The 12,500-nt window shown below is 39.3% G+C and overlaps 2 protein-coding genes and 1 long non-coding RNA gene across 3 annotated transcripts in view; 2 read left to right on the top strand and 1 right to left on the bottom strand.

Moving 5' to 3' along the window:
- LOC115222952 (70 kDa neurofilament protein) overlaps positions 1-1,602 on the top strand; it is a 28,421-nt gene extending 26,819 nt beyond the window's left edge. Inside the window, exons 10-11 of the mRNA XM_029793359.2 lie at positions 484-600; positions 1,356-1,602. Coding sequence (XP_029649219.1) covers positions 484-600; positions 1,356-1,400 — 162 coding nt within the window. The 3' untranslated portion in view covers positions 1,401-1,602. The remainder of the gene's footprint in view (positions 1-483; positions 601-1,355) is intronic.
- LOC118767373 lies at positions 1,439-7,115 on the bottom strand. Its single transcript, XR_005003291.1, has 3 exons — positions 7,066-7,115; positions 3,454-3,462; positions 1,439-1,692 (listed from the first exon to the last, which is right to left on the bottom strand). It is a non-coding gene; the product is annotated as an uncharacterized LOC118767373 (long non-coding RNA).
- A 1,425-nt stretch (positions 7,116-8,540) lies between these two features.
- Positions 8,541-12,500, top strand: part of LOC115222957 (70 kDa neurofilament protein-like) — a 26,316-nt gene continuing 22,356 nt past the window's right edge. The window contains exon 1 of the mRNA XM_029793367.2: positions 8,541-9,165. Within this exon, the coding sequence (XP_029649227.1) occupies positions 8,744-9,165 (422 nt within the window). The 5' untranslated portion in view covers positions 8,541-8,743. The remainder of the gene's footprint in view (positions 9,166-12,500) is intronic.

Raw genomic sequence — 12,500 nt, 5'->3', positions numbered from 1 at the left:
TAGTTTTGAAAATAGCCATGGATTTGGGTGATTTAGTAAAATAATTGCCATTTCATTATTAAGCAAGTGTTTATTAAAAATATTCTTAATTAAGATTATCGAAATGTTTTAATTTAAAAATAAATGTAATTTAATTAATCTCGAATATAATCTAGGACTTTTACATTATTATAATGGTGTTTGGAACACAAAAGATTAAAATACATATATAAATAGATACACAAATACGTGTATGTGTGTGTGCATATATATATATATATATATATATATACATACACACACACACACACATATATATATATATATATATATATATATATATATATATATATATGATGGCTATAGGACTAAATCTATGACGTTTCATATTTCTCCGTCCCTTGGAATACATAAGTATTCTTGCTAAGTGAAGAGTAGAAAAAAATGAAATGAAGCAAATCAAAATTAGATATAATGAATACTCCGTACATATCATATTTTCAGGTATGGGGCTCGAAATACAGCTCAAGTGCTTCCAAGAACGACATCGTGAGCCACATTAACGAGTGGGGAAGTGCTACCGCTGTTTCCAAGACTGTTCTCAAAGACGAAAACAATATGGTAAGGTCATCAAAATCATTTAAAAAAAAAACTCTAATCAATTTGTCATGGATCTTCGTCGGTTTCGACTTTGTGTATTGTATTGTGCAAGGAACTGCACTCCCAGTGCTCAACTGTTACTTATTTTATCGACCCCGAGAGGATGAAAATCGAAGCTATCCTCGGCGGAATTTGAACTCAGAGACGGACGAAGTGTCGCTAAATGTTTTACCCGGCGTGCTAACGATTCTGCCAGCTCGCCACCTTTCAACACTATATATATTGGATACAGTTCCTTGCAGTATTAGTTCTGGCTGTCTGCGCTCTGAGATCGAATCCTGTGCGAGTCAACTTCGTCTTCTACTATTTCAGGGCCAATAAATAAAGTGGTAGATCAGTACCACGATCGATTGGTTCCCTCTCACTCTGTCTGTCTGTCTCTCTGCCAGTCTAAGTGTCTGTCTGTCTCTCTATCTGTCATCTTCTGTCTTTCTTTTCTCTCTCGCTCTTGATTGTAACCGAGTTCCTAAAATCCAACCTTGTCGCTTTGTGCGAAGCTGATTCGACCTTGAAGCTTAGTTAAAGGTAAACGTGTTCGTGGAGGAAAGCTCAGCCGTTCTCACGCTAATTTCTTTAATAGAGATGTGCATTCATAGTCAATCAAGACCTACAAAAGATATTTTTTCTTTCCTTTTAACAGTAACAATAAAAAATTAAATTCTATTTTTCTGGTTTACTCTGAAATAATGTATTTTTGTTATTAATATTTTTTGCAGGAGAAAGCCGTCTTTATTATCAAGAGCATCTCCGACCGTAACTAGAAGACTAGAAGACATGGCTGCGCATGAAGATCTTTGAATTTTACAATTAGTGTTTCTGAATGCTTTGGATAATGAACGAGCTGCAAGTGGCATTAAGCTTCAAACGCCAATCCTACACATTTTTCAATTGCTAAAGATAATGATGCGGTTGTTATTGTTTTATATTCCTTAACTAAAATAACGGAAGGGAAAATAAAAGAACGCAACTCAACAAATATTTCAACAGAATCGTCATTTTTTTTCTCTCCTTCTGACGCTACATTAAAAACAAAGTGCGCTTTACTAACACACACTCACACACACGCACGTATGTATATGTATGTATATGTATATATATATATATATAATATATATATAATATATATATATATACACATACATGCATACACACACACATACATATATATATATATATATATATATATATATATATATATAATATATATATATATATGTGTGTGTGTGTGTGCATTCGTACATACTCCACATCTTATTGTCATATAAGTATAGAGTATCAGTAATCAATGCCAGGGTCCAAACTAATAATTTCGTAGTTATACATTTTCGGTCTGTATAGGTAGAAGCCCAAATTGCCTGTACGCTACGACTGAGGAAGGATAGCGTGTCAACAAACAAACCATACTACTTGATTTGATTTCAAAGTAGATTATAATATTCTCTTAAACTGCTATTCGATAATTAACTGTTTATGTTTTTAGGTTCCAAGTACGGAAGCACTATTTAAGATGCTGTCTCACAGCATAGTTGTTACATTGCTCCAAATTATGTTCTCTTCATCGTTTTCTATCAGCCAATGCACATTTGTTCTCTTCGTAAGTGTTTCTTGATATGCTCTATGACAACAAAAAGGCAATAAAATTTTTTTTAATTTTATTTTCGTGTCTTTATTTCTATGTATTTTTTTTTTTTACTTCGTATTTGGATTTTCCTTCACGAATTTCCACGTTATCTCCAGTATATTTCAGCAGAAATTTCTGCAGAAGAAATCAAAATTAAAGAATCATTTGGATGCAAAAATTCTTTTGCTGACATCACTTCTGCTGACAAGTTTACTTTTGTGAGCTGTGCTCGTTTGCAATATGCAACAGATACATGTCCTTAAAATTGGACTTTACTGCCTCGAAAAGGATATATTGGACAATGAAGCCTCTTATTTCTTTATTGCCTACAAGGGGCTAAACGTAGAGGGGACAAACAAGGACAGACAAACGGATTAAGTCGGTTATATCGACCCCAGTGCGTAACTGGTACTTAATTTATCGACCCCGAAAGGATGAAAGGCAAAGTCAACCTCGGCGGAATTTGAACTCAGGACGTAACAACAGACGAAATACGTATTTCTTTACTACCCACAAGGGGCTAAACGTAGAGGGGACAAACAAGGACAGAAAAACGGATTAAGTCGATTATATCGACCCCAGTGCGTAACTGGTACTTAAGTTATCGACCCCGAAAGGATGAAAGGCAAAGTCGACCTCGGCGGAATTTGAACTCAGGACGTAACAACAGACGAAATACGTATTTCTTTACTACCCACAAGGGGCTAAACGTAGAGGGGACAAACAAGGACAGACAAACGGATTAAGTCGATTATATCGACCCCAGTGCGTAACTGGTATTAAATTTATCGACCCCGAAAGGATGAAAGGCAAAGTCGACCTCGGCGGAATTTGAACTCAGAACGTAACGTCAGACGAAATACTGCTAAGCATTTCGCCCGGCGTGCTAACGCTTCTGCCAGCTCGCCGCCTTGGACAATGAAGCCTCTGATATACAAAAGTACTGGACGGATATGTTTGGAAATCTTATCCTCATAGGCCTGCTCGATGTGGACTGACCTCTTGTAGAACAACCACAATAACAATAACAACGTGTACACTAAAGTTTGGATCGGGTGTCTTCTGAAAAATCAAAAGGAAATTTTAATGACTCTCATGTATGGGTAAAGATTTGTGTTGTTAAGATGTTTGCTTTGCAACCACCTGAATGTAAGTTCGATACCACTGAGCGTGGTAAATAACTTTGAGCTGACCAAATACGTCTTAAGTGAAGTATTTCTTGACGGAATCTCCTCCAGTTTTTACTTAAAGTCAAAAGGAAAGGAAGGACAGAATTATGATGTGGTCTTAAGTATGAGGTGTTTGCAAGAGAATAAAGAAACAAGAAGAACCACGAAGAAGAATGCTTTTAGATACTGATCTGCTTGTTTAGGGATGAACTGAGGTGTAAAGATAAAGGAGAAGAAGAAGAAGATCATCATCATCATCATCATCATCAGCAGCAGCAGCAGCAACAGCAACAGCAGCAGTAGCAGTAGCCGTTCAAGAATTTGGACCTGGAGATCTCCACTTCCAGCAAATTCGGGGGCCACCTCCCAGTGGTCTCGGGCGTCAACGAAGAGCCCTCGACTACAACAAGACGACCAAAGTTTTCTTTTTCCCAAGGTCTGGAGGTCTCCCGCCCCTAAGCCCCAGACCATCACCTAATAACCCTTACCCGTCTTGTTGCTCAACAACAACAACAACAGCAGCCCCAGCAGCAGCAAAAATAAAAAGGTACCTATCGAAACATCCGTTGGCGGAAGTATGTAGAACTAAAAGAACCTAAATCATTGTTTCCTAGATTTTGCGCTTCATATCTTGTATCCTCTAATCTACGTAAAATGTATTAAGATTATCAAATGCAAGCCAACGAAGGACCTCCACACGGTGAGCAAAGCTGCTGAAAATAGCAACCAAATCTCTCTCAAATCACACATTACCTACCATCTTAAAAGAAGGAAATGAAGACAATTGGGGTGATTTGAGTGAAAGTTTACTATATTTTCCATCAGGCTTAGAGGATCCTATAAAGGGTCTCTCGCTATGTAATACAGTAGGAAATTTAAAATCTTTTGCCTTTTGACTGAACACGTTAATCTGCAAAGTCTCAGGTCCCTAGTTTATTTGGAAGATATAACTAAAGAATCTGAGAATAGCTAGACCTAGGATAGTGTTCACCAATACAGTTCTGAGATAAAGTGTGTAGATTATCCAGTTTAATCCCATCATCTCTCCCTTGGATATCTTTAGCTGAGTACACTCTATTGCAAAGATTTAAATTTTCAGTTTGAGCATAACGTTTTCCTTCTCACCAGTCTCGGAAGCCCTTAGAAGGGCCAAAAGTACTACCTTACCTTTTTTGATTAGGATATTTAAAACAAAATGAAGTGAGTAATGTTATCTGCATAGTAGTATATGTAGTTTTGGTAACATCGAGATGGTACCTATTGTAAAGAAATGCGAAATAATTACTAACGCAAGATTGGATGGATAGAGATCGGGAAAAAAACTCCTCTTAAAACCGCAGGTAACAGAGGAATTTGACAGGATTTGTTCGATTTAATAAATAAAAAAAAAATTTGGAGCTTATTTACTATAATATTTACTTTTGCATTCCGTATGAGGCGAAATGAAAAACACGCGTGGGATCCGTGAATAGGAAGATTTACTAGGAGACACTCTCGTACCGAACATAATCCAAGGTAAATGCTGTAGCACATAAACAAGAAGATTCGCTCGGGATTTCTCGCATCAGACGAAAAGAATGGGAACTCCAGAGAAATGGAAACAAAGAACTGTATTATTTCTTTATTTGCTGAGAAGTCGAGAATCCAAATCTGTTTTCAAAATTACGGTTTGTTTCAGAGCAGTACGTTATCCATTATAATAGTAATGTTCATGAAGATGTCAGAAACTAATATTAGAATTTCTGAGGGAATATACAATAGTGTCTCGAAAGAAGGGACCGAAACCGGTACAAGCTAATAGTTAGCGGTTATCTGTCATTATCGAACGATTTTGTGTGATTTAAATCGATCAGAACGTCATTGAAGTATGGTCTGTGTGTCGCATGAAATGGACATGTCTGTCAGCAATCGATCAGTGCTGTCCAGTACCGACAACTCAACCGACGACAAACGGCACTCTCCTTGTGAGTAGTTCTCCGAAAATCTTTGACAACGAATTTTGTAGGGGTTATGGGAATAAAATTATCAGTAGCATCCTTTCTGGTCCACTCTTGGTCGATTTGCCATATACGATAGAGGGTTCCCAATAACCTACAAGACTGACCTAAAAATAAAGCTTGTAGGATGGGCAATCAAAAACTCGGCGATTTAACTCCCGAAAACGAAAACAGCCATTGTATTTCAGTCGATATGATCTGCTTTTCGCAGCCCATTACCTTTTCCCGTGAGAGTTATGACGAGCATTCGATGCAAGCATTGAAAGCCCAACATCTCCAAGCCGTCGATTCATCCGAACTATTGAGTAAACGGAATGGAAAGATTGCGCACATTTTGTCTGGAGTCGGTTAGCATAAGCAATTCGGGACCCGCCAAGGAAGAAGGCAATACGGATCTTTTATACTACATATCCCGGAAAAGAATTAGAAAAAGAAGAGTACTTTGAGGACAAAATAATCCAGGCAAGGTAAGCAGTGACACCCATTTTGTGTATCTGTCTATTTGTTTAGTTTTTCTTATTGCATATGTTCAAGTCAGTCCAAGGTTTTATCTGTCTATTTGAATTATTGTCTCCATATCTGCTCACTTGGTTTCCCTTACAGCCACTCTTTACCCTGCTGACTCGGTAAAAATATTTTGATCTCATCTATTGACTCTCTTACTCTCTCTTTTTCTTTCTCTCTCTCTTTATATATCTATATGCTATTAAAAGTGAAGTTCAATCTTGCTTGCTTGCTTGCAATGTTACACAACCAAACTGGCGCATAATGGGAAAATATTTCGAAAGTAAAATGCCCCTGAAACGTGAATACGAACGGAATAAAACAAGTTTCGCGTAAATCAGACCAGAAGTTATTGAGATATTTGGGAGTACAAATACCCAAAACGGTGCATAATGGGAAAACACTCCGAAAATAATTTCACCCTGAAAGAAGCTCTAACCTTTCCATTAGACACATTATGATAGGCAAAATATTTTCTACGGGAAAATGACTTTAAAAATACGGTAAACAATCAAAGTTTAGCAACAAGTAGCGTCTATAACAGTGAAACAGGACCTCAGTAATACATTCGTACTAGTATGGAAAAATCTGGACGGAGAAACTCTCAAGTTATCAAATCTCATTTTATTAAAGCTTGGCTGCACAACTTGGCGAACTTCACCTTTGTTTACCTTAATCATGACACACATTACAATTTACTACGCGTCATTTTTTCGACTAGGACGTTTGTTTTTATACAGCGAAAGAAGTCCAGCACATGTACATACACACTCAAACACACACACACACACACACACATACACATACACACACACATATACACACATACACACACACACAAACACACACACATACATACACACTCACACACACACACACATACACACATATACACACACACACAAACACACACACATACATACACACTCACACACACACACAACACACACACACACATACACACACATACACACTCACACACACACACACACACGTAGACACCTGCACATTGATACCTACAGAAACACACACACACACACATACACACTCACACACAACACAAACACATACACACTCACACACACACACACACACACACACACGTAGACACCTGCACATTGGTACCTACAGTAACACACACACACACACATACACACTCACACACAAACACACACACACACAAACACAAACACATACACACTCACACACACACCACACACACACACGTAGACACCTGCACATTGATACCTACAGAAACACACACATACACACACACATACACACATATTTATATATAAAAAATACAAAATGGGACAAGAACGCAAAACCAGCCCTTTCTTCCTTCCCTTATATATATATATACATATATATATGTATGTATATATGTATGTATATATAAACACTTTATAAATATATAAAAATCATCTTCGGTCATGAATGGCAGGGTATTGCACCTAGAAAGTACCCCTCCGAGGCATAGGTCCGGGCAAGGTTGTTTATGGAAGACCAGCAGTCACCCATGCATAATGGCTTCCTCTCTCCACGCCACCGATGTTATCCAGGAGAATGGCAAAGGGGCCGATACAGCTTGGCACCAGTGACGTTGCAACTCATTCCTACTGCTGAATTAACTGGAACAACGTGAATTAAAATGTCTTAGTCTGGGAATCGAACTCACTACATCATGATTGCGAGCCCGATGCTTTAGTCACTAAGCGATGCGCCTTCACATGAATAAAAGTTGACCTCCAAAGAATTTAAACTCAGAACGTAAAGACGGACGAAATGATGTGCTAAGGATTCTTTTCTACTCTAGGTACAAGGTCCGAAATTTTGGAGGAGGCGGCCAGTCGATTAGGTCGACCCCAGTACGCAACTGGTACTTACCCCGAAAGGATGAAAGGTAAAGTCGACTTCGGCGGAATTTGAACACAGAACGTAGCGGCAGATGAAATACCTATTTCTTTACTACCCACAAGGGGCTAAACACAGAAAGGACAAACAAGGACAGACAAACGGATTAGGTCGATTATATCGACCCCAGTGCGTAACTGGTACTTAATTTATCGACCCTGAAAGGATGAAAGGCAAAATCGACCTCGGCGGAATTTGAACTCAGAACGTAGCGGCAGACGAAATACCTATTTCTATTTCTTTATTACCCACAAGGGGCTAAACACAGAGGGGACAAACAAGGACAGACATAGGTATTAAGTCGATTACATCGACCCCAGTGCGTAACTGGTACTTAATTTATCGACCGCGAAAGGATGAAAGGCAAAGTCGACCTCGGCGGAATTTGAACTCAGAACGTAGCGGCAGACGAAATACCGCTGAGCATTTCGCCCGGCGTGCTGACGTTTCTGCCAGCTCGCCGCCTAATAGTGATACATAGATGAATAGATACACACATGTACATATACCTAGATATTCATGCTAATACACACAAACATATACAGAAATGAGATACTTGAAATATGAGAGATGAAATACGATATCTATGAAAATCAATACGTACATACATCTCACTCCATTACCCAACTTTCATTTTTCCTCCTCCCCCCACCTCTCTTTCTCAGTGAATCATTCCCTCTAACGTTCACGTACTCTCTTTACTAGGCTTCATTGTTTTATATTGGAAAGACAACGCCTAGGACTTGGTCATTTAGCAGTATAAGAACACCACAGTAGGTCGTAAATTGTTCCGCAGAAACTTTTTCTTTGCGCAGTTCGTACTCCAACCAGTGAATTGTTTCTTATTCCATTCCCGCATTTATTCTTTAACAGAAAATCTTTGAATAACAACAACAAAAATGAATGAAGAAGAAAGTAAAGCTAGAAAACCAGTGGGGCAAATGAGACGAAGGAGAAGACCTGTGGGTCCCTTCCGACCACCACCTCCAGTGGTCTTTCTCAGAGGAGCGGCAGCAGAACATGGCCAAAAACAAGTTGCTGACATGAAAATTAAGGGCGAAAAAGAAAGGAAAGAGATGCAAGATTTGAATTCAAAGCTTGCCAACCTCATTGACAAAATAAGTGTCTTAGGTGCTGAGAACAAACATCTTAAAGGTCGCTTGGAAATTAAGGTTGACTTTAATTGTGATAAAATGAAGAAACTATACGAAGAACAACTGGGTGACTTGAAAGCACGCCAGGTAGAGAATGATAAGAAACTCTCAGAAATAGAGTCCAAAAATGAATCGCTTGAAGAATTAGTTGAAGATCTGAGCGAACAGTAAGTGATATCTGCTCTTAATGTTTGATTTTTGTGTTTCTTTATTGTATTTATAAAACTTCCACTCATCATAAACGTTCATCTTAAAGGTTCCGTCAATTTCGCTTTGTTAAGCTACTCTAATCTACTTTTAATTCTATTTCTCCACATTGTCCCTTAACCCACATTCTCCTGAATCCTTAATTTTTTAATACAATTTGAACGAAACTTAATAGTTATTATGTTATATGTTGCACAGACACCTTACAGAAAACATGACCGAGGAAAGTTGTTTCGTGTTTGAAATAATGTGTGTGCCATATATGGAACGCTAGTAATGTCTTCTAACTATAGCCTAGGGCTGACCAAAGCCTTGTGAGTGGATTTGGTAGACGGAAACTGAAAGAAGCCTGTCGTATATATGTACATATATATATGCGTGCGTGTGTTTGTGTTTGTCCCCTTAGCATTGCTTGACAACCGATGCTGGTGTGTTTATGTCCCCGTTACTTAGCGGTTCGGCAAAAGAGACTGATAGAATAAGTACTGGGCTTACAAAAGAATAAGTCCCGGGGTCGAGTTGCTCGATTAAAGGCGGTGCTCCAGCATGGCCGCAGTCAAATGACTGAAACAAGTAAAAGAGTAAAAGAGTTAAGAGAATAGTACAATTTAAGCAATTTGCATTGAATACACGAATAAAAGGAAATGTTCTCAATACGATCACAAACCAATATCTTTGCACAAATGATTGTTTTATCACTCTGTCACACAGGGTGACAGGTATATACAGCATAGAGTTACAAGTTACTGTCTAATTAAAAAAAATGCAAATCATTGTTTTTAACCAACATTAGCTTATTTCGTGTGCTATGATACGAAACATGACAAGCGTCGGCCTACATTGCACTTGAAGCATTGCATCAAAGGTCAAGCAACACAGTTATCTTCCATACGTCTTCGTCTTTTACCATTAGGGTTTTTTGTTTTTCAACCAAATGATTTTGACCATCGAAATGCATATCTGTTTCTTTATTGCCCACAAGGGGCTAAACGTAGAGGGGACAAACAAGGACAGACAAATAGATTAAGTCGATTACATCGGCCCCAGTGCGTGACTGGTACTTAATTCATCGACCCCGAAAGGATGAAAGGCAAAGTCGACCTCGGCGGAATTTGAACTCAGAACGCTAAGCATTTCGTCCGGTGTGCTAACGTTTCTGCCAGCTCGCCGAAATGCATATCGATTCCTCCAGGCATTATCTGATTCTTTATTGCCCACAAGGGGCTAAACGTAGAGGGGACAAACAAGGACAGACAAATGGATTAAGTCGATTACATCGACCCCAGTGCGTGACTGGTACTTAATTTATCCACCCCGAAAGGATGAAAGGCAAAGTCGACCTCGGCGGAATTTGAACTCAGAACGCTAAGCATTTCTTCCGGTGTGCTAACGTTTCTGCCAGCTCGCCGAAATGCATATCGATTCCTCCAGGCATTCTGCTTGGTTTTATTCCACGTCCTTTGGGCTTACATTGAAATCTTATCAAATAGGACATAACCATCTCCTTTTTGAACGCAAGCTGTCTCATACTTGATCCAAATGTTTTATGAATTTGCGAAGTATTTTGAATAGCCGCATCCAGCAACCAAGTAAAAATGCTAAATCGCCACTTTTTGCCACGTATACTCACTCGATAAGCGTTTAGGTTCTGATGCATAAGATCAGTGCCACCCTTGGAAATATTGACGCGTTAATTGCGTTAAGAATACGCTTACTCTCTTTTTTTTCGAGATGTGCTCCAACTGTTAACAAATTCTCTTGGTTTATCACTATAGTGGGTTGACACCAGTGTTACAACAGCAATATCTAGCAATTGTGGAGGCGCAATGGACCAGTGGTTAGGGCAGCGGACTCGCGGTCATCGGATCGCGGTTTCGATTCCCAGACCGGGCGTTGTGAGTGTTTATTGAGCGAAAACACCTAAAGCTCCACGATCTCCGGCAGGGGATGGTGGTGATCCCTGCTGTACTCTTTCACCACAACTTTCTCTCACTCTTACTTCCTGTTTCTGTTGTACCTTGTATTTCAAAGGGCCGGCTTTGTCACTCTCTGTGTCACGCTGAATATCCCCGAGAACTACGTTAAGGGTACACGTGTCTGTGGAGTGCTCAGCCACTTACACGTTAATTTCACGAGCAGGCTGTTCCGTTGATTTCGATCAACCGGAACCCTCATCGTCGTAACCGACGGAGTGCTTCCATCCATCTAGCAATTGAATAATACTGAGTGTTGTCTTTACTTGTTTATTTTCAACTGAGTATGCCTCCATATACACCCGTTCTTGCTTTCCAACAAAAATGACCGACAATGGCGGACACTTTTCCTTGCCGATTTCTTCTTAAAGTCCCTGTAGCATTATAACCTAAGCTGACTAGTCTTTCAAATAAAGGTATTCATGTAAATAGATTGTCCATAAATATATATATATGTTAAGCGCAGGAGCGGCTGCGTGGTGGGCAGCTTACCACATGGTTCCGGTTTCGGTCCCACTGCGTGGCACCTTGGGTAAGTGTCTTCTGCTATAACCTCGGACCAACCAAGACCTTGTGAGTGGATTTGGTAGATGGAAACTGAAAGAAGCTCGTCATGTATACACACACACACACACACACACACACACACACTCACACACATATATATGTATATATATATTTGTTTGTGAGTGCCTCTGCGTCGATGTTTGTCCCCCTCACCACCGTGTGGCAACCAATGTTGGTGTGTTGATGTCCTCGTAACTTAGCGGTTCGGCAAGAGAGTCCGATAGAATAAGTACTGGGGTTACGAAGAATAAGTCCTGAGGTCGATTTCCCGACTAAAGGCGATGCCCCAGCATGGCCGCAATCAAATGACTGAAACAAGTAAAAGAGTGTGACAAAGTAATTCTCTTTTTCCCCCGATGTTGCCCAAGACTATGCAGTGCTGACGCAGCGCCCTTGCCATAATCCGTTTTATCTGACGCATTCCCTTGATATGCTTTTTCCCTTGATAGAGATCAAAGACAATTAAATATTCTGTAGAAACATTTTGGCACCGAACCTTATATCCGAATCTTATAGGTTTATTTCTTATGCATTGTTTGCATCCGTGTTTCCCAAAGTACTCGATCATCGCTTCATCAGGCGAAATACGCTGCGTTGTTATAAAATGTTGCAAAACTTTTTCTTGTAAATGTGTAATTAATGGTTTTAGTATATTTATCACTTGTGTTCAAGCTTTCGTTGACTTGAAAATGGAGGCATTTCATGGTTAAGTCAAACTGATCCCTTCTCAAAGCTTCATACACAACCACATTTCT

Source organism: Octopus sinensis, linkage group LG21, assembly GCF_006345805.1.
Source record: "Octopus sinensis linkage group LG21, ASM634580v1, whole genome shotgun sequence".
NCBI lineage: Eukaryota > Metazoa > Mollusca > Cephalopoda > Octopoda > Octopodidae > Octopus > Octopus sinensis.
Note: the sequence above shows the minus strand (reverse complement) of the source record. Positions and strands in the feature narration are given on the sequence as shown.